The sequence below is a fragment of the Nyctereutes procyonoides genome, unplaced genomic scaffold, assembly GCF_905146905.1.
Source record: "Nyctereutes procyonoides isolate TBG_1078 unplaced genomic scaffold, NYPRO_anot_genome, whole genome shotgun sequence".
Lineage (NCBI taxonomy): Eukaryota > Metazoa > Chordata > Mammalia > Carnivora > Canidae > Nyctereutes > Nyctereutes procyonoides.
In genome coordinates, this window is record NW_026575146.1 from 81,690,982 (window position 1) to 81,718,967 (window position 27,986).

General features: G+C 37.5%; 1 protein-coding gene and 1 pseudogene across 1 annotated transcript in view; one reads left to right on the top strand and one right to left on the bottom strand.

The window, feature by feature from the left end:
* LOC129500367 (zinc finger protein 850-like) overlaps positions 1 to 27,986 on the bottom strand; it is a 103,721-nt gene that overhangs the window by 34,844 nt on the left and 40,891 nt on the right. The window contains 3 exon segments of the mRNA XM_055310746.1: positions 15,467 to 15,575; positions 15,578 to 15,639; positions 23,249 to 24,713. Coding sequence (XP_055166721.1) covers positions 15,467 to 15,575; positions 15,578 to 15,639; positions 23,249 to 24,713 — 1,636 coding nt within the window.
* Positions 11,700 to 12,294, top strand: LOC129500359 (GTP-binding protein SAR1a-like; annotated as a pseudogene).

Below are 27,986 nucleotides of genomic sequence, written 5' to 3' on the forward strand. Positions count from 1 at the left end.
AGTCCATGAGGTAGTCTGCAATCCTGAGAATTCTTAGCTGGATGCTAAAAGGTCAGAGGGTGGAGTTGTAGGGAATAGCACACTATGGCAACATGGCCATCTTGCATGCACCCATGAAGGCAAAGGCTTGAAATATAGCTTATTTGAGTCTTGGCAGAATGTCTTAAGATTCTTCCAAAATATGAGAGAATTGAAGACTATTAAGGAGCTGCTACAAGACCATCTCCCACTTGCCTCTTTATGTGAGACCTTGGGAGACTATTTTGTGGTAGTTTCTCATCATCATCCAGGTTCTGGTGAAGTATAGGGCTTTCTGCCCAACTCCCACCCCACAGAATAGAGCTGAAACAAAACAAAACAAACATTATCAAAATATGGAACTGCTTAGCTGTAGCTAGGACTACTCCTCCTAGGACTGACTCCTCAGCAATCGTGGATATCCCACTGCAGTCACCTGGCCCCTTTGGCTAAATCAAGATGTTCGCTGGCCTGAGTTCTCATTTGGTGCATCTGGAGAAAAATCTACTTCCAAGCTCATTCTTGTTGGCAGATTTCAGTTCCTTGTGTTGCAAGACAGAAGTCCCTTTTTCCTTCTTACTGGTTGTCAGCTGGAGACCACTCTCAGATATTTTCCAAATGACCCCCACAGGCAATTCACAATATGTATGTTTGCTTTCTTTCAGGCCAGCTACAACACATCTCTCAGACTTCTTTTTTTTTTTTCTTTTTTGCTGGTAGTCAGAGAAAACATTGTTTTTAAAGGGCTTATTTTAGATTAAAGGGCCCAATTAAACTATCTTAAGGGCTCTGATTTGTCACTTTAAATACATGCACAAAATCTCTTTTGCCAGGTATTATAACATTATCACAGGAGTAATAGCAGGGAATGTATATCATGGGGGCCTTCTTAGAATTCTACCTAATGCAGCTATGGTAATCAGAACAGTATGGTATTTTTTTTTCATTTTTTTAATAAATTAATTTTTATTGGTGTTCAATTTACCAACATACAGAATAACACCCAGTGCTCATCCCGTCAAGTGTCCCCCTCACTGCCCGTCACCCATTCACCCCCACCCCCCGCCCTCCTCCCCCTCCACCACCCCTAGTTCATTTCCCAGAGTTAGGAGTCTTTATGTTCTGTGTCCCTTTCTGATATTTCCCACACATTTCTTCTCCCTTCCCTTATATTCCCTTTCACTATTATTCATATTCCCCAAATGAATGAGAACATACACTGTTTGTCTTTCTCCGATTGACTTACTTCACTCAGCATAATACCCTCCAGTTCCATCCACGTTGAAGCAAATGGTGGGTATTTGTCGTTTCTAATGGCTGAGTAATATTCCATTGTATACATAAACCACATCTTCTTTATCCATTCATCTTTCGATGGACACCGAGGCTCCTTCCACAGTTTGGCTATTGTGGACATGGCTTTAGAAACATCGGGGTGTAGGCGTTTCATTGCATCTGAATCTTTGGGGCAAATCCCTAACAGTGCAATTGCTGGGTCATAGGGCAGGTCTATTTTTAACTCTTTGAGGAACCTCCACACAGTTTTCCAGAGTGGCTGCACCAGTTCACATTCCCACCAACAGTGTAAGAATGCCTTTTCTCCGCATCCTCTCCAACATTTGTTGTTTCCTGCCTTGTTAATTTTCCCCATTCTCACTGGTGTGAGGTGGTATCTCATTGTGGTTTTGATTTGTATTTCCCTGATGGCAAGTGATGCAGAGCATTTTCTCATGTGCATGTTGGCCATGTCTATGTCTTCCTCTGTGAGATTTCTCTTCATGTCCTTTGCCCATTTCATGATTGGATTGTTTGTTTCTTTGCTGTTGAGTTTATTTTTATTTATTTTTATTTTTTACTTACGATAGTCACAGAGAGAGAGAGAGAGAGAGAGAGAGAGAGAGAGACAGAGACACAGGCAGAGGGAGAAGCAGGCTCCATGCACCGGGAGCCCGACGTGGGATTCGATCCCGGGTCTCCAGGATCCCGCCCCGGGCCAAAGGCAGGCGCCAAACTGCTGCGCCACCCAGGGATCCCCATGCTGTTGAGTTTAATAAGTTCTTTATAGATTTTGGAAACTAGCCCTTTATCTGATATGTTATTTGCAAATATCTTCTCCCATTCTGTAGGTTGTCTTTTAGTTTTGTTGACTGTATCCTTTGCTGTGCAAAAGCTTCTTATCTTGATGAAGTCCCAATAGTTCATTTTTGCTTTTGTTTCTTTTGCCTTCGTGGATGTCTCTTGCAAGAAGTTACTGTGGCCAAGTTCAAAAAGGGTGTTGCCTGTGTTCTCCTCTAGGATTTTGATGGAATCTTGTCTCACATTTAGATCTTTCATCCATTTTGAGTTTATCTTTGTGTATGGTGTAAGAGAGTGGTCTAGTTTCATTCTTCTGCATGTGGATGTCCAATTTTCCCAGCACCATTTATTGAAGAGACTGTCTTTCTTCCAATGGATAGTCTTTCCTCCTTTATCGAATATTAGTTGACCATAAAGTTCAGGGTCCACTTCTGGGTTCTCTATTCTGTTCCATTGATCTATGTGTCTGTTTTTGTGCCAGTACTACACTGTCTTGATGACCACAGCTTTGTAGTACAACCTGAAATCTGGCATTGTGATGCCCCCAGGTATGGTTTTCTTTTTTAAAATTCCCCTGGCTATTCGGGGTCTTTTCTGATTCCACACAAATCTTAAAATAATTTGTTCTAACTCTCTGAAGAAAGTCCATGGTATTTTGATAGGGATTGCATTAAACGTGTAAATTGCCCTGGGTAACATTGACATTTTCACAATATTAATTCTGCCAATCCATGAGCATGGAATATTTTTCCATCTCTTTGTGTCTTCCTCAATTTCTTTCAGAAGTGTTCTATAGTTTTTAGGGTATAGATCCTTTACCTCTTTGGTTAGGTTTATTCCTAGGTTCCTTATGCTTTTGGGTGCAACTGTAAATGGGATTGACTCCTTCATTTCTCTTTCTTCAGTCTCATTGTTAGTGTATGGAAATGCCATTGATTTCTGGGCATTGATTTTGTATCCTGCCACGCTACCAAATTGCTGTATGAGTTCTAGCAATCTTGGGGTGGAGGCTTTTGGGTTTTCTATGTAGAGTATCATGTCATTGGCAAAGAGGGAGAGTTTGACTTCTTTGCCAATTTGAATGCCTTTAATGTCTTTTTGTTGTCTGATTGCTGAGGCTAGGGCTTCCAATACTATGTTGAATAGCAGTGGTGAGAGTGGACATCCCTGTCTTGTTCCTGATCTTAGGGGAAAGGCTCCCAGTGCTTCCCCATTGAGAATGATATTTGCCCTGGGCTTTTCGTAGATGGCTTTTAAGATGTCGAGGAAAGTTCCCTCTATCCCTACACTCTGATCAGGAATGGATGCTGTATTTTGTCAAATGCTTTCTCTGCATCTAATGAGAGGATCATATGGTTCTTGGTTTTTCTCTTGTTGATATGATGAATCACATTGATTGTTTTACGAGTGTTGAACCAGCCTTGTGTCCCGGGGATAAATCCTACTTGGTCATGGTGAATAATTTTCTTAATGTGTTGTTGGATCCTATTGGCTAGTATCTTGTTGAGAATTTTTGCATCCATGTTCATCAGGGATATTGGTCTGTAATTCTCCTTTTTGGTGGGGTCTTTGTCTGGTTTTGGAATTAAGGTGATGCTGGCCTCATAGAATGAATTTGGAAGTACTCCATCTCTTTCTATCTTTCCAAACAGCTTTAGTAGAATAGGTATGATTTCTTCTTTAAACGTTTGATAGAATTCCCCTGGGAAGCCATCTGGCCCTGGACTCTTGTGTCTTGGGAGGGTTTCGATGACTTCTTCAATTTCCTCCCTGGTTATTGGCCTGTTCAGGTTTTCTATTTCTTCCTGTTCCAGTTTTGGTAGTTTGTGGCTTTCCAGGAATGCGTCCATTTCTTCTAGATTGCCTAATTTATTGGCATAGAGCTGTTCATCATATGTTTTTAAAATCGTTTGTATTTCCTTGGTGTTGGTAGTGATCTCTCCTTTCTCATTCATGATTTTATTAATTTGAGTCTTCTCTCTCTTCTTTTTAATAAGGCTGGCTAATGGTTTATCTATCTTATTAATTCTTTCAAAAAACCAACTCCTGGTTCTATTGATCTGTTCCACAGTTCTTCTGGTCTCAATTTCGTTGAGTTCTGCTCGAATTTTAATTAACTCTCTTCTTCTGCTGGGCGTCGGGTCGATTTGCTGTTTTTTCTCTAGCTCCTTTATGTGTAAGGTTAGCTTTTGTATTTGAGTTCTTTCCAGTTTTTGAATGGATGCTTATATTGCGATGTATTTCCCCCTCAGGACTGCTTTTGCTGTATCCCAAAGATTTTGAACGGTTGTATCTTCATTCTCATTAGTTTCCATGAATCTTTTTAATTCTTCCTTAATTTCCTGGTTGACCCTTTTATCTTTTAGCAGGATGGTCCTTAACCTCCACATGTTTGATGTCCTTCCAAACTTCTTCTTGTGATTGAGTTCTAATTTCAAGGCGTTATGGTCTGAGAATATTCAGGGGACGATCCCAATCTTTTGGTATCGGTTCAGACCCGATTTGTGTCCCAGTATGTGGTCTATTATGGAGAAAGTTCCATGTGCACTTGAGTAGAATGTGTATTCAGTTGAGTTTGGATGTAAAGTTCTGTAGGTATCTGTGAAATCCATCTGGTCCAGTGTATCATTTAAAGCTCTCATTTCTTTGGAGATGTTGTGCTTAGAAGACCTATCGAGGGTAGAAAGAGCTAGATTGAAGTCACCAAGTATAAGTGTATTATTATCTAAGTATTTCTTCACTTTGGTTAATAATTCGTTTAAGTATTTGGCAGCTCCCACATTCGGGGCATATATATTGAGGATTGTTAAGTCCTCTTGCTGGATAGATCCTTTAAGTATGAGATAGTGTCCCTCTTCGTCTCTCACTACAGTCTTTGGGGTAAATTTTAGTTTATCTGATATAAGGATGGCTACCCCTGCTTTCTTTTGAGAACCATTTGAATGGTAAATAGTTCTCCAACCTTTTATTTTCAGGTTGTAGGTGTCCTTCTGTCTAAAATGAGTCTCTTGTAGACAGCAAATAGATGGGTCCTGCTTTTTTATCCAGTCTGAAACCCTGCGCCTTTTGATGGGGTCATTAAGCCTGTTCACGTCAGAGTTACTATTGACGGATATGAGTTTAGTGTCATCATGATATCTATTTAGTCCTTGTTTTTGTGGATTGTTCCACTGAACTTCTTCTTAAAGGGGAATTTTAAGAGTCCCCCTTAAAATTTCTTGCAGAGCTGGTTTGGAGGTCACATATTCTTTCAGTTCCTGCCTGTCTTGGAAGCTCTTTATCTCTCCTTCCATTTTGAATGAGAGCCTTGCTGGATAAAGTATTCTTGGTTGCATGTTCTTCTCATTTAGGACCCTGAATATATCCTGCCAGCCCTTTCTGGCCTGCCACGTCTCTGTGGAGAGGTCTGCTGTTACCCTAATATTCCTCCCCATGAAAGTCAGGGACTTCTTGTCTCTTGCTGCTTTAAGGATCTTCTCTTTATCTTTGGAATTTGCAAGCTTCACTATTAAATGTCGAGGTGTTGAACGGTTTTTATTGATTTTAGGGGGAGGGATCTCTCTATTTCCTGGATCTGAATGCCTGTTTCCCTTCCCAGATTGGGAAAGTTTTCAGCTAGGATTTGTTCAAATACATATTCCGGCCCTCTGTCCTTTTCGGCGCCCTCGGGAACCCCAATTAAACGTAGGTTTTTCTTCCTTAGGCTGTCATTTATTTCCCTTAATCTGTCTTCATGGTCTTTTAATTGTCTGTCTCTTTTTTCCTCAGTTTCCCTCTTTGCCATTAACTTGTCTTCTATGTCACTCACTCGTTCTTCCACCTCGTTAACCCTCGTCGTTAGGACTTCTAGTTTGGATTGCATCTCATTCAATTGATTTTTCATTTCTGCTTGATTGGATCTAAATTCTGCAGTCATGAAGTCTCGTGAGTCCTTAATGCTTTTTTCTAGAGCCACCAGTAGCTGTATAATAGTGCTTCTGAATTGGCTTTCTGACATTGAAATGTAATCCAGATTTTGTTACTCTGTGGGAGAGAGGGCTGTTTCTGATTCTTTCTTTTGAGGTGAGGTTTTCCTTCTAGTCATTTTGCTCAGTGCAGAGTGGCCAAAAACAAGTTGTATTGGGAAAAGGAGAAAAAGAGAGAGAAGGAAAGAAAAGAGAAAAAGAAAAAAGAAAAAGAAAAAAAGGGGGGAAGAGAAGAAGAAGAGAAAGAAAGGTGAAAAAAAGGGGGGGTGGGGGAAGCAATCAGAAATCAAAAAGAAAAGAAAAAAGAAAAAAAAACAAAACAAAAAACACGGGGGAGTATCTTCTGATTCTGTATACTTTAAGTCCCTTGACTTCCCCTGGAACTGGTCCATCTAGCTGGTCTTCTGGGGGAGGGGCCTGCTGTGCTGATTTTCAGGTGTTAGCACTTGGGGGAGCTGCTCTGCCCCTGCCTGCTGCAGGGCTCAGCGAGGGTTGTTTACCCCGTGAGGCCCCAGGAGGAACAGCCGCAGTTGCTATGGCAACTCTGGAAGCCTGGATTCAGCCCCCCCCGCAGGAACTACGGGGCTCTCCATCTGCAGGGCCTGGAGGCTCCGGGGCGGGGCCGCTGATGTGCTCAGCTCGGGGCAGGAGTGTCCTTGCTGTCCTGGGCCCTCCCGGCCTCTGCCTGTCCCGGGGGAGGCCGGATCCTGGGCTGTGTCCCGGCGCCCTGTGCTCCGGGGCCTGCGCTGTTGGATTCGCACTCCCGCCCCGCAGCTCCCTCGGTGGAACCGCCGCCCGAGTCCCTCCGAGCTGCTCCGGCCCCGCCGTGCGCGCTGCAGCCCTTAGGGAGCTCGGCGCACTCTCCCGGGGCGCAGGTGTCTGTTAGTGTCCCAGGGAGCCCGAGGGCACCCCCGCCCTCCTGGGTCCTGCTCCAACTCCCTGCGAGCCCCTTTCTGCCCGGGAAGGTTGGTGCAGCTCCTGCTTCTCCGGGACGGGGCTCTCCTGTCCTGGGGACACTCGCCCTGGCCTCAGCCCGGCTCCTCGCTGGGCCCCTCCCCCTCGGAGGCCTTTTGTTTCTTTATTTCTTTTTCCCCGTCTTCCTACCTTGATAGAAGCGCGAACTCTTCTCACTGTAGCATTCCAGCTGTTCTCTCTTTAAATCTCAGGCTGAATTCGTAGATTTTCAGGATGATTTGAAGGTTATCTAGGTAATTTGTTGGGGACAGGTGATTTGGGGACCCTACTCTTCCGCCATCTTCCAGTATGGTATTTGTACAAGAATAAAACATAGACAAAGAGAATGCAATAGAAAAAACAAAAGATAGTCATTTTATGGAAAAATTCCGTGTCAATTCATTGGAAAAAGTATAATCTTTTCAGTAAATGGTGCTGAAACCATTAGACATCCACAAAGGGGAAAAAAAGAAGAATCTTTATCCTTATCTTACATAGTACACAAAATTAATGCAAGATTTTCTTTGACAAAGGGGCAGCCCAGGTGGCTCAGCAGTTTAGGGCCGCCTTGGGCCCAGGGTGTGATCCTGGAGATCCGGGATCGAGTCCCACATCAGGCTCCCTGCATAAAGCCTGCTTGTCCCTCTGTCTCTGCCTCTCTCTCTCTCTCTCTCTCTCTCTCTCTCTGTGTGTGTGTGTGTGTCTCATGAATAAACAAATAAAATCTTTAAAAAAAGATTTTCTTTGACAAAATGCCTAATGTGAAATTTTCACTTAGCTGTAAAAATTAAGATTATATAACTTTAAAAGAATATATATGTAGAAAAATATCTTCGTGTTGTTGGGAAAAGAAAAGATTTATTAAACAGGTCATAATAAGTATGTCCTTTTATGGTTTTTAAAACCATAGAAGAAAAAGTAGGTAGGACTTCACTAAAATTAAGAAATATCATTCATCAAAAGGCACAATGTAGAAAGTGAAAAGATAAACCACAGATTTGAAAAAGGTCTTTGTAATACATTATAGACTTATACATATAAAAACAACCCTCCTACAAATCAATAAGAAAAAGGTGACAAGCAACACAATAAAAGTGGGCAACAGATTTGCACAGACACTTCACCAAAGAGCATATTTAAATGGCGTAGGAGGGGATACCTGGGTGGCGCAGCGGTTTGGCGCCTGCCTTTGGCCCAGGGCGCGATCCTGGAGACCCAGGATCGAATCCCACATCGGGCTCCCGGTGCATGGAGCCATGGAGCCTGCTTCTCCCTCTGCCTGTGTCTCTGCCTCTCTCTCTCTCTCTCTCTCTCTCTCTCTCTGACTCTCATAAATAAAAATTAAAAAAAAACATAAATGGCATAGGAAAGGATGCTAAAAGTCAGTACTTCTCAGAGAAATGCAAATTAAAACCAAAATTTAATCTACTACATACCTAGTTAAATAGTTAAAATTGAAAAGACTGGCACCTGGATGGCTCAGTCAGTTGCGCATCTGCCTTCAGCTCAGGTCACGATCCCAGGGTCCTGGGGCCAAGCCCTTTGTCAGGCTGCCTGCTCAATAGGGAGTCTACTTTCCCCTCTCCTTTGCCCCTCTCCTACACTCATGCTGTCTACCTATCTCTCAAATAAGCAAAATCTTTTTTAAATAAAGCTAAAAATACAACTACCCTATGATTAAGCAATTGCACTAGTAGGTATTTACCCAAAGAATATAAATGGAAGGTATATATGCACCCCTATGTTTATAGCAGAATTATCTAAATAGACAAATTATGGGAAAAGCCCAAGTGTCCATTGACTGATGAATGGATTATATATAAATATATGACTCAGCCACAAAAGAGAATGAAATCTTGCCATTTGCAATGATGTGGATGGAGCTAGAGAGTATGATGCTAAGTGAAATGTCAAAGAAAGACAAGTACCGTAAGATTTCACTCATATGCAAAGTTTACGAAACAAAACAAACAAGCATGGGGGAAAGAGAGAGGAAAACTAAGAAACAGACTCAATTATAGAGAATAATGATGATTACCAGAGGAGGTGGGGTTAAATAGGAGATGGGGATTAAAGAGGGCACTTGTGATGCGCACTGGGTGTTATAAGTGTCAAATCACTAAATTGTACACATGAAACTAATATTACACTGTGCTAACTGGAATTTAAATAAAAACTTAAAGATCAGGTGGTTTCTTTAGCTATGAGAAAGTTATTTAGTTAGCTTTTATTTGCCTATTGAATGTTTATATTTCTCTTGCCTGAGTTCTGGAGATTTGTTTTTGAAGAACATTATGCATTTTACTTTTGTGAAATTATTAGAAAAAAGAGTATATATATTACAAAATCTCTGATTTGTAGTAACATCAATTTCTCAGTCATAATGCTTATCCCTTTTTTTGCACAAAAAGGGATCTCTTGGTTTCAGCTCAGGTGGTAATCTCAATTTGTGGATGGAGCCCTGTGTTGGAGTCTATTTGGGACTCTCTCCCCCTCTCCCCTTTCCCCCTACCTCACCTCTCTGCACACACTCTCTTGCAAATAATAAATACATCTTTAAAAAAAACATACCATTTGTGTTCATCCATTTAAACTATTCATTACAAGTATCCCCCACTTTCCAAAAGTTTGCATTACACCATCTCATACAAAAGACCCACGTTGGGCACCTGGGTGGCTCAGTCACTTATGTGTCTGCTTTCAGCTCAGGTCATGATCCCAGGGTCCTGGGATTGAGCCCCATGTTGGGCTCCCTCAGTGGAGAGTCCCTCTCCCTCTGCCTGCTTATGTGCGCGCTCGTCCTCCTGCTTGTGTGCACGCTTTCTCTATCAAATAAATAAAATCTTAAAACGAAAACAAAAGGCCTACCTTAGCACCTGTTTTTGGTAACAGAAATAAAATTTAAAAAAAAAGCTTTACAAAAAAGCTGTTACCATACTAATGTAGGTCTTTTCTAAAAGCAAAGTGGCATAAGGAGAATGTCTGGGAAGCAGGGGATACCCTATGATTTACAGCATTTCAGCTTACAAAAGATTTCATAGGAACACTCTACTTATGAATAGTAGGAGAACCTTTATTTCAGTTATTTTTGCAAATGCATTCCATTGTCTTTAGATATCCCTGTGGTTTTTCTTACTTTCTTGAAACTATATAATTACCTTAAAAGTTTCCAGTGTTCTAATGCCTGCATGAATGTAGAGCTCTGAATTTTCCCTCATGTAGTTTGGTCAGGCACCACTTTCCACACATAATGCCCACTGTTATTTATTCCTAGAGGAATTGTAATTTGTGTTGATTTCACACTTAATAAAAGGGTAACTTAGATGAGAATCGAATCAGTAGTCAGATATTTTTGCTACCCAATGTGTTCTCTTGTCAGTCAGATATGTTCTATATTATACTTTTTGTAATAAACCTCTTCTCATTATGCTGTAACAGTTGTGATCTCAACTACCCCATACACATTTATACACACTTTGTCTCTGGTAGGAATGTACGATCAGCATAAATATTGAGTTCTGTAGGATGAGATTACTATATCTTAACATCTATTTTGGCTTTAAGTTTTTTTCCAATATGGGATGTCTGTTATTGGGTAAATGCATCATGTTTAAATACCAATCCATAAATAAAATAGATGAAAATACTAATGTTTACTAAACAATTCACTAGTTATATTCATGCATTCATAACTCATTTCTTCCTCATTATACACCAATGAGTTTTATTAGTCACCTCCAATTTGCTATATTTGAAGTGAAATACTTAAGATTGAAAGAAATATTATGTTTCCACTGAATATATACACTCATATTATACATGTACATACTTGTAATGTATGTAATTCATTATACATGTGTATATACATATATACATTATATGTATAATATGTGTGGGTGTAATTGCATTTTAAAAGGCTCTTGAATGAAACTGCCAACAGTGGTAAATTTAGAGAAACTAGGGAAAGAGAAGTAGCCAAAGGGGAGTTTAGTTTATCTGTAATGTTTAAAATTTTGTAAGTATAAGACATCCATAGATTATTTCAGAAATAAAAAGTAAGAAAAGGAAACAAGCTTACAAAACGCAAACAGGATGTTGAAAGGAGCATTGTTTTTAAAGGCAAAATTTAGAAGAAAAACATTTTATCAATATATTAATAAAATAATAGTAGAGCCATACAGATGAATACTAACTCTATTTTTTTTAAAGATTTTATTTATTCATGAGAGACACAGAGAGAGAGAAGCAGAGACATAGGCAGAGGGAGAAGCAGGCTCCATGCAGGGAGCTTGATGTGGGATTCCATCCTGGGACTCTGGGATCATGCCCTAAGCCAAAGGCAGAGGCTCAACCACTGAGCCACCCAGGTGTCCCAATATTAACTGTATTAAATTAGGATAATGATATAATAGTTAATGACTTGGAAAACTATTCATGATATACTCTACCATAGAAAAGATAATTTATAACATGGAGTTTCTTTTAAAATTTTCTGAAAGGATTTATTTTGACAATTTTGAGAGTGGGTTTCTTTTGTGCTTTCTGAAATTAAAAAAAAATACAACAAAATATTAATATTAAGAGGAACTCTCTTCAAAAAGGAATATAGCTCTATTTGTGTTGATATAAAAAAAGTAGTCAAAGCCACCCACCACCGCCGGGGAAGCACCCCCTTGGCCATAGTAACCATCAATAATGCCTTTCATCTTTGAGTGGATATACAATGGCTTCAGCAGTGTGCTCCAGTTCCTAGGACTCTACAAGAAATCTGTAAAACTTGTATTTTTAGGTTTGGACAATGCAGGCAAAACCACTCTTCTACACATGCTCAAAGATGACCGATTGGGCCAACATGTTCCGACATTACATCTGACATCAGAAGAGCTGACAATTGCTGGAATGACTTTTACAACTTTTGAGCTTGGTGAGCTGGGCAAGCATGCCGGGTTTGGAAAAATTACCTCCCAGCAATTAATGGGATTGTCTTTCTGGTGGACTGTGTAGATCATCCTCACCTCGTGGTATCCAAAGTTGAGCTAAATGCTCTAATGACTGATGAGACAATATCCAATGTGCCAATCCTGATCTTGGGTAACAAGATAGACACAATCAGTGAAGAAAAACTCTGGGAGATATTTGGGCTTTATGGACAGACCACAGAAAAGGTAAACATGACCCTGAAGGAACTGAATGCGTGCCCCATGGAAGTGTTCATGTGTAGTGTGCTCAAGAGGCAAGGCTACAGTGAGGGCTTCCAGGGCTTTCCCAGTATATTGATTGATGTTTGGACAATGAAAATAAAAGTTTTCCTTCTCTGGGCTGATCCTATTCATAGCTTCCTCATGAACTTTTCTAATAGAACAAGGAAAGCTCAACCATGTCAGGCGTTGAGAAGCCAAGAATCTCTGTCAGCTCTCTCATTGCCCAGTGGTGACACGTGCTCTTCTCCACACTGTTGGGAGGTGATGCTGCCCCACATGCTAGCAGGATTTACTGAGTAAAGGTGTGTGCCATCATTGGGCACCTGAAAAGAAAAACACATCTCACCACTGTGGTTGATTTCAAAAGAAATTAATTCTACTTTTTAAGAAAAGTGTTGTTAATGTAATTGGTGTCCCTCCTACTAATTTTTTGAGTTAAAAATTTCCTTGGTCCAGAGTTTTCTATTCTTTTTTTTTTGATCTAGTGAATGGCATTTAGATACTTCATAAAATTATGCACAGAAACACATTGGAGGCCAGAACTCCAATGTTGCGTTAGCAGGTCAGTGAGAGAAGCTCCCTGTGTCTGGCTGCAGGGCAGTAGGTGGCCCCACCTTGTGCACTGAGGAGCCAGGAAGGGTGGGGCCTGGCCTGGCACTTGTAGCAGGTTTCCACCATGGAAGCCAGGATCATTCCTCATTGTGGTATGTAGGGCAGATTGTTCACTGTGGAGGACTTCTTTAGAGAGGGGTTATTTTATTATTTTTGTTTCTAAAGTTACAAATTTCAGCCAGTCTTTGTTTTTATACTGTTGGGAAACTTTGTTTCTCTCCATAGCACCTTTTTCATTCAGTTTCATAAAAAATGACTCTTGCCTCATGAAAGAGAACATCTCCCATGTTGTCCTACACTGCAGGTGTGTGTCTGTTACTTTTGCACACATTCTAGGGGAAAATTTTTTGAAGAGGTGAGTCCCACAGGACAATTAACAGCCAAAAGGCTTTTAATTCTGTGAGTTGAGAACCTAAAAATCTGGTATTTGTAGCATTTGTTTGGATCCAGGAAAGATTTATTTAGTGGGCTTTATTATATGTGCTGCTGAAGTGAGCACTACTTAGTGGGCTTTAAAATTCTCACTTGCAGGATTTGGTCTCTTTGTGGGATTGTTCATGAGCTCTTTTTATCGGTTACCTTGTGTTTTTTTGTTGTTGTTGTTTTGTTTTGTTTTGTTTTGGTATGAAATTGCCTTTCTCCATTCCAGAAGTAAGCTGGGGAAACTCTAAGGGCTTTGTGTAGTGCTATTCCTTTTGAGCCAGCATCACTTGTAAGAGCTCAGTATAAAAAGCCTCAGCATGCCCAGTAGTGTGATGAAGATAATTTTTATAGCACTCCTTTTTCTTGGTGCCACATGTAAAATTGGATTTTCATGATCTTGACCAATATTAGATCTTTCTTAAGATGAGTAGATATCTTCATTTTTCTTTAATGAGAGATTAAAAGTAGTTTCCTCAAAACAAAATTGTGATGATGATGTTTATTTGCAAAAGATTGAACTAAATTCAGTGTATTCTTGTGTCTAATGTGAGGGTAAGGAAAGTGTGGATAACATATTCCAGAGGTGAGAGTATTGTTCTTTAATGGATTTCTCATTGTTAGTCTTCAGCACTGACCTATTAGAAAAGCATACTTCCTCACTGCCAGGTACCAAATGCAGAGGCTCAGTAAAGAATAAATCTGGAGAGAGCATGCCTTTTTCTTTATTAGCAGGCATAGCTGGAATAAAACAAAATTATGGGTTTGGAAAGAGGTGAAAGCCTTAAATGAACAAATCTAGCTAATGGTGAATGAACTAGGTAGTTACCTTGCACACTTTTAATTCCTTTGGCTAAAGGTAACCCATACTTCTTTATCCAGAGACATGAGAAGTATGATTGCAGTGCTAGTTTTCTTGTTTTACTTTTTTCCTATTTGTCCCTAATCACTTTGCAGCAAGCTAGAAAACTGTGGATTCTACACAGCTCAGCTCTTTGTGAAAGTGGTTTATATTGACCACTGGAGAAAGAGGGGATTGAAAAGTCAGTTGGCATTCGTCTATTTCTTGCTCCACAGAAAACACTGTTCCTATAATAAGATAGCAAAAGAAGCTACTGTGAGGAGCTTGGCTCTTAACAGTGAGGATCAGAACTTTGTACAGGAATTCCCCAAAATTGAGACTTTTCATTCTGTTTTATCAGAGTGCATATATGTCCTATTTCAGGAAAAGTTAAAACAGTCATTTACAAAAGAAAGTCAATCTGTATCTAAGCATTTTAATAAAAAGTTAAACAAACAAAAAGATATAAACAAAGTAAAAATAACAAACAAGGTACAGGCATAATTACAGATATATAAATATATATATGTATATGTATATATATGTAAACATATACATATTAATGATATTTAAATTGTTATCCTGAAACTTAACCTTATAAAATAAAAAAAAAGCTTATATAAAAAAAAGCTTATATAAATTAAAATATATTACCAAAGCGGCAGGAAAAGCAACTGGAAAGAATAAGTAGTTATAGGTTCAAAATCTTGGAGAAAAAAAAGCCAGCAGAATTAACAATTTTAATGACTAGTAAATATACATAAGACAAAAATATCTAGAGGTAAATTATGAAAAGTAAAATGAAATTCTAGGACTACTCCTTAAATTCTCTGATATTTAAGGTTGACGAGCATGGAAGTTTTTCTTTTTTTTTTAAGATTTTATTTATTTATTCATGAGAGACACAGAGAAAGAGGCAGAGACATAGGCAGAGGGAAAAGCAGGCTCCCCATGGGGAGCCCAATGCAGGACTCGATCTCAGGACCTCAGGATCACAATCTGAGCCAAAGGCAGAGGCTCAACCACTGAGCCACCCAGGTGCCCTAGTTTTGATTTTCTTCATTCACAGTTATAAATTCCTAAGTAAGGAGTGAACTGTTAAAAAAAATAAAAAATTGAAAAAAGGAGTGAACTGTTGATGGTATTCTGATATTTACTATACATCCTTTAGGCAACTTTGATTGTGAAAAGCAAATAAAAGGCTCTTCATATTAATTATAGGATCTAATGAGGTTCTATCTCAAATTAGGTGAAATCCATAATGCCATTCCCACAGATAATTTTCAGAGCTTCTTACCAGCATGACCTTTCTGATGTTAAGATCTGAACTACACACAAAAACCGTCCCGCATTCTTTGTATTCATATCCATAAAGTTACTCACCATTATGAATTCTCCGATGTTGAGAAAGGTCTGAGGAACAATGAAAGGCCTTTCTACATTCCTTACATTCAAAGGGTTTCTTACCAGTATGAATCCTCTGCTGTCAGTAATGGCAGAGCTACTACTAAAGGTTTTCCCACTTTCTTTACACTCATAGGGTTTCTCACCCATATGAATTTCCCAGTGTTGGGATGCCTGGGTGGCTCAGTGGTTGAGCAGCTGCCTTTAGCCCCAGGGCATGATCCTGGAGTCCTCGGATCAAGTCCTACACCAGGCTCCCAGCATGGAGCCTGCTTCTCTCTCTGCCATGTCTCTGCCTCTCTCTCTATGTCTCTCATGAATAAATAAATAAAATATCTTTTAAAAACATCCCCCAGGGGATCCCTGGGTGGCACAGCGGTTTAGCACCTGCCTTTGACCCAGGGCGCGATCCTGGAGACCCAGGATCGAATCCCACATCGGGCTCCCAGTGCATGGAGCCTGCTTCTCCCTCTGCCTGTGTCTCTGCCTCTCTCTCTCTCTCTCTCTCTCTCTCTCTCTCTCTCTCTCGTGACTATCATAAATAAATTAATTAATTAATTTAAAAATTTTTTTAAAAATCCCCCAATGTTGACTAAGGTCTGAAGGGTGATCAAAGGCCTTTCCAGGGATGCCTGGGGGGCTCAGTGGTTGAGCATCTGCCTTCGGCTCAGGGCATGGTGAGCCATCCTGCATCGGGCTCTTTGCTGGGAGCCTGCTTCTCTCTCTGCCTCTCTGTGTCTCTCATGAATAAATAAAATCTTTTTTTTTAAAGGGCCTTTACATTCTTTACACACATATGGTTTCCCACCAGTGTGAATTCTCTGATGTTCTATAAGCATAAATCTATTTCAGAAGGTCTTTCCAGGGATCCCTGGGTGGCGCAGTGGTTTAGCGCCTGCCTTTGGCCCAGGGCATGATCCTGGAGACCCGGGATCGAGTCCCACGTCGGGCTCCCGGCATGGAGCCTGCTTCTCCCTCTTCCTGTGTCTCTGCCTCTCTGTCTCTCTCTGTGTCTATCATGAATAAATAAATAAATAAAAATCTTAAAAAAAAAAGAACAAAAAAGTTTAGTGACAGCTAGGAAGTATAAACGGATTACGACCCAAGATTGATTTTTTTTAATGATTTAAAATTTTTGTCCATGGATGACTAATTTTTGCATATGGTAAATAAAAGATAAATGATGGAAGGAGAAAACTGAACACTTTGCACCCTTATCTCCCAGATAGCCAATATTCTCCAAGCAAACAGTGCGTTCACCACCCTCCCACCACAATATTTGTGCAGTTTATATGTGTGTAATAAATATGATAGACTTTATCAAAAATATTAACTTGTTATACACACCTAAAATATTTGTAACTTCATATTAATATATATCCCTTTTCTTTTAATTTGCTATGTATTGTCCATTGAATAGATGTATGATTATTTAACCAATATATTACTATAATTGACCCTTCCTCCTCCTTTTGCTACTACACTAATGCCATAAATTATGTTCTCGTTTCTGTGGATATGTCTCAGGACATCTGTTTCATAAATTTTGGAGAAATGGGTACCTGCACTTTAAGTTTTGATAGGTATTTGCTACTGCCCTCCTTTAGGTTATGGCAATTTAGCTGTCCAACAGCAATATGTGTAGATCCCCGTTTTCCCAGTCTGTGGCTAAGATATTAGATACCACACTTATCGTGTCAATCTGATGAGTGAAAGCTACATCTCTAAATTACATATACCTTATTGGGAAAGGAGATAAAAAATTTTATTTCAAAGGAATAATAATTCCTTTGCAGCTTTTCTGCTGTGATATATCTTTTTCATACCCACCTATTTTCTTTTAGATCACTGTTTGTATTTTCTCTTAATGATTTGTGTTACCTACTTTTGTTATTAAGTTATATAGACAGTTTTATATTTAAAATTTTTCTCAACTTGGGATTTATATATTTCAATAGTGTCTCAAAACATTGTGTTTGCATAGTTTTGTATGCAAAATACACAAGTATATTTTACTTCAGTGGCTTTATGGTTTTGAGTTAATTTCACATTATTTTCTTCTATGGATTTATCTAGGATTTTTTGGTTTCAATTCTTAATCTACAACTTTGATTCATTTGCATTTTATTTTGCTTTGAGCTACCCATTAAGGATCCAATTTTTTTCTCTCTCCCATGTGGCTACTCAATTAGATAAGGCCATTAATTTTTCAATCTATGTTTTACAGATATGTCTATATTTTAAACATGTCCTATAAATCAGTACACTCTGTAAAATAGTCACAATAAATACCCTTGGGAAATTTAAGTCAATCACACAATATTAATCTAATATATGTACATATTCAAATTTCTCCCAATTAACCTAATGATTATTTTAAATTTTATTTTAAGTGATCTCTGCACCCAATGTGGGGCTTGAACTCATTATCCTGAGATTAAGAGTTGCATGCTCTTCTGACTGAGCCAGCCAGGTGACCCCCAACAATGATTTTAAAGTTTCTTATAAAATCCAAGACACAAATATCATGTACTCCACTTAGTTGGCATATTTCATTAGTCTGCTTTGATCTAGAACAGTTCACAGCTCTCTTGTACCTCAAAGTTCATACTTTTGGTATCCACACTGATTTTCTCTCCCAGAACGTTCTACACACTTAAGAAAATTATTTCCCCTTGTTGAACGTCAGGTTAAATATCTTAGACAAGAATAATCCATAGGTGATATTGTGTCTTTTTTAATGTATCATATCAAGGGCCACTTGATGTCACTTTTTCCCATTTCTGATGTTAATTTATTTCCTTAAGACTGTAGTTAACAGTCCTATCTACTTAAAGCTATATTTTCTCTTTTTATTTTTGAGTAAACTATGGAGTGATGCTTTCAGACTGTTTGAATAAATATGGATACAAATTTGTCCTATTTATGCCATATGACTACTAAAAACATTTGTTGAAAAATCTATGAGTAATACATACATATGAAATAATACATCCAACTTTTCAAGATTTATAACAATTCAAAGGGTCTTAAATGATCCAAAATGGCTTCATTATCATATACTATTTTTCCTATGTGTTTGGATCTGGACTTTTAAGTAGTTCTAGTGGTTCATTATATTTTTGCTAGAGCTACACTCCTAATTATTATAGAGTTATATCTTAATATCTGATAGTTCTAATTATGCAATTCCCCTTCTTCAGAATTTTACTGGTTATTTTGATTTCTTTATTTTTCCATATAGACTTTAGAATGAACTCATGTTTAAAAAAATTCCTGGGATTTTGGGATTGCATCACATTTATAACCTAAGGAATGATGGACTCTTAATGATGTCAGAACTGCAATCCCACCATATCCTTTTATTTTTTCATTTTCTGATTACTTTGGAAAATTTTTATTTATTTTTCTATAATGATTGTGAACATTTCTATTTCGTTTAATTTCTTGAGCTATCAGCTCTTTTTTGGGGGGGGCGTGACTATAAAAGCACTTTTTTTCTGTTGGATCTTCTATTTTTAAAGAATATTTGAACATGAATTCATTGACTTCTCTATGTTAATTTTCTACCAAGGCAACTTCAGTTTGGTCTCTCTCTCATTATAGTTTAATGTGCAAAAGGGTGATAAAATGTAATTTTTTTTCTCCTGGATCTAGGTGAAGCCACAAAGTAACTGTGGATATCTCTCCCTGTCTCCCTGTCTGTGGATATCACTGCAGGGTATGCAACAGAACCAATGAACACCAAATTTTCTCCTATAATTCAAGAACTGAAAGATCATTTATATCATAGGACTGTGCAGCGTAATTTTTTGCAGTGACAGAAATGTTCAATAATATGCTGTCCAATACAATGGCCACTGGCTACAAACAGCTGTTGAGCACTTGAAATGTGCTTAATGAAACAGGAAATGAATTTTAAATTTTCTTTAGTTTAAACCTGACTTTAAATAGCTACATGTGTCTACTTGTTAATGTAATGAACACTAAGGGGTAAAAATATCAAAGATGATGAAAAGTAGGATTGGCTTTGAGATAAAGAATTACTTAAAAGTGTTAGGTAGTTAGCTACACATGAGCAAGGAGGGATAAAGCAGATGCTGGCCACATCCTCAGAGCCATCCCTCAGAGTTAACAGCCATACCTTTAGAGCCACCTCTAAGGGTCACAAAACAGGAAAGGCCTAGCCACAGAGCTGGCTCAAAAACCACAAGGGGATGTCCAAGAACTGAGCATGCACACAAAAGGTGCAACTTTCTCTTAAGTAACCTTAGGGTCACAGCAAAAGCTCATTAGAAACTCAAACAATATACAAATAAATTTAATTATGATAGACTGCATCATGCATAGGCACATGCACACTTATCTACTCAATAAACTCTCTTTCTCCATTCTGGTCTTAGGTCTCCCAATTCTTTGGTGCATCTGGGACAAGAACTGAGGTACTCAGTAACAAAAGTTGTTTTGTGTAGTGTATTCCTACCTTCATTAATGAAAAGATGGTTGTTTTCCTCTTGCCTCAAAAACAAGCAATGAGGCCATTGAAGTAATTATATCTTATTTCTGTGCTTCAACCCTAAAACCTTTATACACTGCTTTACGATTTTGGAATTAGAGACTCGTATTCCAGCTTTTCGATTCCTATTAGGCTTTGCTAAGTGGAGTTTCAAAAAAATACTGAAAGTCTTAAGGAGGAAAAAGAAGCTGGCCAGCTCATTCTTGCCTCCCAGTTCTGTATCGTTAACTATTCTTTCTCCAGAAATGCTCTTTACATTGTGTGGCAGAAGACAGAAAGCAGAATTTTAAGATGACTCCTTAATGACACACATTTGACTGTAAAGCAAATAAAATGTGGCAGAAATTATGGTATATAATTAAGTTATATGGCAAAGGTGAAGGGATTTTGGAAGATAAAACAAAAGTCCCTAAACAGTTAATCAAAAGGGAGATTATCCTGACTGGGTAGGATCTGAGCTTTTAAAAAGATCTATATGTCAGAGACAGAAGTAAGAATATCTTATGCTGTCCTTAAAAAGCAAGCCACCATTGGTACAGCTTCAAGGAAATTAATTCTGCCAACAAACAAGTGAATTTGGATGATCCTGAGCCTTCGGTGAGACACCACCCCCAGCTGACACCTCAACTGCCACCTTGTAAAACTGAGCAGAGGACCCAGCTAAGCTATGCCCTCACATGTACCCATGAAAACTTTGAGATGAGAAGTGTGTTTCTTTAAGCTGCCAAAATTGTGGCAATTTGTTTTGCAGCAGTAGAAATGTAATAAACCCTATTAGTGGCCATAGTTCCTAGTAGAAGCTGTTGATTCCTGTTTGACATTGTTCCAAACTTTCAGAATCACCTGTATCATACCTCCCCAGAGACATCAGCACAGCACTAGCCAAGCTAACCCCCACTCTTAAGGCAGTCTGAATCCCAGATACATGGAAACTTCATCCATATCCCTGTGGCACCAGTACCAGATTTTAGGTATTAATTATTGTAATACATGTCTGGATTTATGTTTTAATTTTTTTTACATGTCTGGACTTAGAGTTACAAGTTCTATGAGTAATTTTGTCCACCTCCCACAGGTTTTGCTGTATAGGATACTAGTGTCCTTTATATTCAAAGAAATCACAGTTTGTTCAATTTCATCCTTAGCCAAATGTTGGTTTAAACATGCATTGGATCAAGAGTCAAATATTTCTACAATCCAGTATTATTTTTAATCAGTCAGATAATGAGGGCAATAATATTCTCAATAATGTTTCATGCTGACATAAATTCAACATATAAAATTAGATATGAGTAAAGGCATTATTCATTATAATTTTATGGGTTTTTTTTCCTTCAGGATAGATCATCTCAATACCAAGAAGGAATGAATGATGATGGCTTTGCTATATTCACTAGAGGTTTTATATTTTTCTCCAGTATTAAATTTCTAATACTAAATCAAATATACACCATAGTTAAGAGCCTTTATAAATAATAAAATAGCCAAAAGAAAAAAATAATTTTAACAACGGATTATATTTACTGAGTATGTTAAAGTCTTAATTATAAGCATTTGTGTAGATTAACTCATTTGATCCTTACCAAACCCAAGATGTTAGTGAATATAGCCATGCCTATTTCACATAAAGAATAATGATATATTATAGGCTTTTAATGTAAATACATTGAAGTGGAAATGAATAATTTTTTAAAAAATTAAATGTCCCTATGTTATATTTGAGCAAAATCATTAGGAAAAATTCTGCAAGGATAAGTAACATGGAAGAGAGGAGAGAAAAATGGCATAACACAGTATGGTCAAAAGGGCAGCCAGTTTAATCTGTCATGTTTAAAATATGTACATGTTAAAAGGTATACATGGATTATCTCAAAAACAATGTAAAGTAGACAAGTGAATACAGTATGCCAAGTAGGATGCTAAACATGGCATTCCTTATAAATACAAAAAGTGGAGTCAGTCAGAGTATTTGACCATAGATGTTTGGTAAAAATAATCGTACAATCATATATATTAAAACTATTAAACACTTAATTACGGAATGTCCTATATGACACACCTTGTCATTAAAAAGGCAATTTATGAGGCAATTTGAATAACATGATTACACTTGCTTTAAAAAATTTATAAAAGAATTTGTTCCAGCAATTTGACAATAGTTATAGCCACTTTGGGGGAAGAAAGCTAACTTTATTGACTTCTTTGTAGAATTTAAAAATTCAGAGAAAATTATTACAATAAAATATCAAATTTATGAAATAAAAATATTAATTTACATATACAAATAGTTCTATCACTTTATCAATATCAAAATATATATCTTAAACTAATGATATTTTACTTTTTAAAGATTTTATTTTTAAGTAATCTCTTCACCCAACATGGTGCTCAAACTCACAACCCAGAGATGAAGAGTTGCATGTTCTACTGACTGAGCCAGCCAGGCACCTCTTAAAGTAATGAGGGAGAGAGAGACACAGGCAGAGGAAAAAGCAGGCTGCTCACAGGGAGCTTGATGTGGGACTCAATCCCAGAACTCTGGAATCATGCCCTGAGTCAAAGGCAGACACTCAACTGCTGAGCCACCCAGGTGTCCCAGTAATGATATTTTAAATAAAATGGTATAGATGCAAAGACATGCAGGTAAAAATTTATTATAAAAAAGATCAATTGAAGATCTCCCAAATTGGATGTTGGAGTATAAAAAGATGGTCATTAAATCCAAGCTTATAACACTAAAAATATAAAATGTCACAAAACTGTGCATAAATAGCATCAGGAAGTCGTTACTGATTAAGTTGTACTGGAATAAGAATTTTGGTGAGAATATAAATTTAAAAATTTAATATAAAATGTATAATAATATAGTATTTTAGCTATGCATAAACCAAACTACTTATAGCTTTATAAAAAATAAAGTGGGTTTAAAATATTTTAAAATATGAAAATGCAACAAGAGATTTTTCACTTTCCTCCACTCATGGTTAGTAAGTTTTTAAAATTTAAAAGGAATGAACTATTAATAGAGGTCTTACAATATTCATTTTATTCTTATGGTAGTTAAACTGTAAACACATAAGGCACATAAGGCATTGTCGTATTAATTTTATTTCTATATTTTCTTACCAATAAATTCTTAGAATTTCTCCTATTACATTTCTAGGGTTTATCTTTCATGTCATGTTACTGCAAGAAATGCTTAAAGGTCTTACAAAGCTTCCTTTCATACTATTTCTTCCCAGTATGAACTTTTTGATGGCGATTAAGATTTGAGCCTCTTGCAAAAGCCTTCCCACATTCCTTACACTCATAGGGTTTCTCACCAGTATGAATTCTTTGATGCAGAATAAGGTCTGAAGAACGAAGAAAGGCTTTTCCACATTTGTTACAAGTATATGGTTTATCACCAGTATGAATTCGCTGATGCCGGGTCAGGTATGTTGCACAAGTAAAAACTCTCCCACATTCATTACATTCCCAGGCTTTCTCACCAGTGTGAATTTTCTGATGTTGTATAAGTATTGAATCTCTACTCAAGATTTTTCCACATTCCTTACATTCATACAGTTTCTCATCACCATGAATTAACTTGTGTCGAGAAAGTTCTGATGAACGACGAAAGGCCCTTCCACATTCCTTACATTTGTAGGGTTTCTCACCAGTATGAATTCTCTGATGTTGAGTAAGGTCTGAAGACTGACGAAAGGCCTTCCCACATTCCTTACATAAATAGGGTTTCTCACCTGAGTGAATTCTTTGATGTGCTGTAAGTATTGAGCCAGTACTAAAGGCTCTTCCACATTCCTTACATTCATAGGGTTTCTCACCAGTGTGAATCCTCTGATGCCGAATAAAGGCTGAAACATTACTAAATGCCCTAACACAGTACTTACATTTATAAGGTTTCTCACCAGTATGAATTCTTTGGTGTTGGGTAAGGTATGAGGAATGACGAAAGGCTTTTCCACATTCTTTACACTCATTGGGTTTCTCACCTGTATGAATCCTCTGATGTACTCTAAAAATTGAACTAGTACTAAAAGCTTTTCCACATTCATTACACTCATAGGGCTTTTCACCAGTATGAATCCTCTGATGACGAATAAGGGCTGTACCATTACTAAATTCTCTAACACATTCCTTACATTTAAAGGGCTTCTCACTTGTATGAATGCTATGATGTAGAAAAAACTGTGAGGCATTAGTAAAGGCCTTCTTGCTTTCCTTAAATTCATTAGATTTCTCCCTAGTAAGAATTATCTGGTGTTGTATAAAGTCTGAGCCATTATTCAAAGACATACTACATTCCTCACATTCATAGGGTCTCATATCAACATGCATTGAATGATATGAACTAACTTTTGAAGTTCTACTAAGGCCCTTCCGATATTCCTTATGGTCATAGACTTTCTTGCCAGTATGGCCTTCTTGCTGTGTAATGAATTTTGAACCCTGTCCATAGGCATTTTTATATTTTTGGCATTCATAAGATTTCCCTTTGGTATTAAATGTTTGATGTAGAGGAAGAGATGTATGCTGACTGAAAGGGGGCATGTGTTCAGAGATGTGGCTAAAATGTCTTTTCTGAGATCCCTGTTTAAGTCCATGCTTTGTAAATTCTTCCATTATAACCCATTGGGATGAATCTATTTTATAGTTATCCTTTTTCAGAGATAATTCCTTGTTCTCACATCTAGATTTATATTCTGAAAGAAAACACATATAAAAACATTCATTTTTTTTGCAGGGGAGAAGACAAAAACTTAGAAAAGGCATAATTACATTGACATTAATGTTTATAAATGAAAATAGGATTTATAGTTCTTATATGGTGGTGCAATTTGAGAGATAAAGTATAGAAACTGGAAAGCCATATGGGAAGGCACAGGGGAAGGTGATCAGAAAAAGATTAAATCAATGATTCTTAAATTTTGGAATAAATTTAAAGTATACTTTGGCAAAAACTCAAAAGTCTGATAACCTAGTCTGTTAGAAGTTTATAGCTCAGTAGCCTCTCTCACAATTCAGTATAGCAAATTAAAATGATACAATTACCATACAGGGATATTTGCCAGTTTCTAGCAAAATTATATAATTCTTTATCCCTTGAATAAGCAATCCCAATTCTAGAAACCCAAACATATACTTCTGGAAAGAATCTGTAGAGGTTCACAAGTTATCCACTATAGAACTATTTTTTTAATAATAAATTTATTTTTATTGGTGTTCAATTTGCCAACATACAGAATAACACCCAGTGCTCATCCCGTCAAGTGCCCCCCTCAGTGCCCGTCACCCATTCTCCCCCACCCCCCTTCCTCCTCCCCTTCCACCACCCCTAGTTCGTTTCCCAGAGTTAGGAGTCTTTATGTACTATAGAACTATTTGTAAGAGCAAATGACTATAATGAATCAAATAGCAAATGACTATAATGAATCAAATAGCCACCAAATTACTAATACTTGAACTCAGTATAGTGTATGCTCACAATAGAGTTCTAAGAAACTTTCTAAGGAAATGAGAAATATATATATATTATATGAGAAATATATATAATATATAATAATAATATATATTATATATTATATATTCCTATTGAATGATCTTCATGACTTTTTAAAGTAAAAGAACAAGGTGGAAGAAACAGTGTATGCTACTGCTATTTATCTAAGAAAAGAGATATATTAAGATACATGCATAGATGCTCACACTAAACAAAGAAAGGAAAAATCATGAAGTTTATGAAAGGTATACTATATTGGAGGGAATGAAAACAATGGGGATGGGGTAAATTCAAATATACCACAGAAATATAGGGGAAATTGATATTAGGTGAGAGATATGGGGAACTCTCTATACTATTTTTGCAGCTTTTTGGCAAATATAAAATTATTCCAAAATTTAAAATGTTGGGGGAATCCCTGGATGGCTCAACAGTTTAGTGCCTGCTTTTGGCCCAGGGCATGATCCTGGAGTCCCGGGATTGAGTTCCACATTGGGCTCCCTGCATGTAGCCTGTTTCTCCCTCTGCCTGTGTCTCTGCCTCTCTCTCTCTCTCTCTCTCATGAATAAATAAAATCTTTAAAAAAACAAAAATAAGTTCTTTTAAAAAGAAGAAAAAGTGATGCCCATAAAAATCATGAAAAAAAATGAAAACATACAGTAGTGCTATTTCTATTAAACACTTCCAGAAAGGTGTGTAGCCACAGTGATAAGACTAGAAAGGAGTATCAAAGTTAAAAACATAGGAAAGCAAGGAACAAAACTGAAAATATTTATAAATTTTGTGACTGCATGGAAACTCTACTAAGTATTGGAATTAACAGTAGAGTTATTATTATTAGAATTAAATTAACTTATCTTTCTTGGTGTTATATGTTGATTTTTGCCATAACTCATTAATTATTGGAATTATTAATAAGTTAATTTTATATATCTTTTTTAATTTTGCCACCATATCTAAATGGAAATATTTCTACAATAACTTGTTAATAATTATCAAAAGAAAACCAGGTCAGGGCACCTGGATGGCTCAGTCAGTTGAGTGTCTGACTCTTAATTTTGGCTCAGGTCATGATTTTAGGTTTGTGAGATCAGCATCGGGCTCCATGCTGAGTGGAGTCTGCTTAAGATTCTCTCTCTCTCCCTCTCTGCCCTCCCCCCACTTGCTCTCTCTTTCTCTCAAAAACAAAAACCAGGACAGCAAAGAAGAGTGCAGAGAGAATAATATCCCAGGTAAAAGACAGAAGGGGAATTGGGAATGTAAATGTGAACATGCTCTATTTCTGGAGGAAAAAGGCAGAAAGGATTGATCAGAATACCCCCAACACCCCGCCCCCAGAAGTTACCTAGAATGAGTGTAGCAGTAAATGAAGTAGATAGGAATGTAAACATAACTTCTTTTTTATTAAAGATTTTATTTATTTATTCATGAGATACAGAGAGAGGCAGAGACACAGGCAGAGGGAGAAGCAGGCTCCATGCAGGGAACCCAATGTGGGACTTGATCCCGGGTCCCTAGGATCATGCCCTGGGCTGAAGGCAGCACTAAACCACTGAGTCACCCAGGCTGCCCACATAACTTCTTTACATATATTTTTATAATGATTTTTGAAACATGTAAATGTTTTATATATTCCAATTATAAACTAAAAAAAATCTAAATGCAATAGTTAAGTGGTATATTAAGTTGAAAATGCACAAAAAATACTTAATTTAGCAACTTTACAAAGGGTACTCTGACTGGAAATCCTTAGCGTAGCACATCCTAATGGAAAAAGGGAAAGAAAACTGTAATGAATCTTGAACATGACTTCAGGTAGGTTTTTCAGTCAGTAGTTGCACTGTTATTCTCATTTTGATAACATTCTGTGGAATTTGGGGCAGAAGACTTGAATAAATGTACTCACACTGTGGGAAATAGAGTTTCTACCATTCATGAAAAGGTTACAAAACTGAAATGCAGAAAAGTGAGAATCTTGTCTTTCAGATTTCAATTAGAGTTATTAGTATGATTCAGTTATAAAAAATATGTTCCCTGTCTCTTTGCACTTAATGGATAGAAAAGCAATGATAATCCAGTAGTAATGAGCCCAGTGACCACTGATGTTAATCAATGAAAACCATTCCTTATTAAAAGAAACTAAGGCTTCTTAATGAGCTGGTTAATTCCAAGTTGGGGGAAAGAATAATATGAGACTGGAACATATTTTTGTGCCAAAAAACAGAAGGTCATTAAAGACTCATGCATCCCTGAAAAAGGATGCAGAAGCCACCTGAAATGGGCTTTCAATGGCTAACCATGAATGATAGTTTAATCATAAAAAAAAGATTGATTACCATGGGTTATAAAATATTGATTTTTAAAAGAATCAACGAATCTGTAGTGTTTCTCAACAAAAATGGAGAGGAAAAGCTTTTTTTTTCTTTAACAAAGCAAGGCCAATTAATAAATGCAGAAAGAAAGTGATATAAGTAGA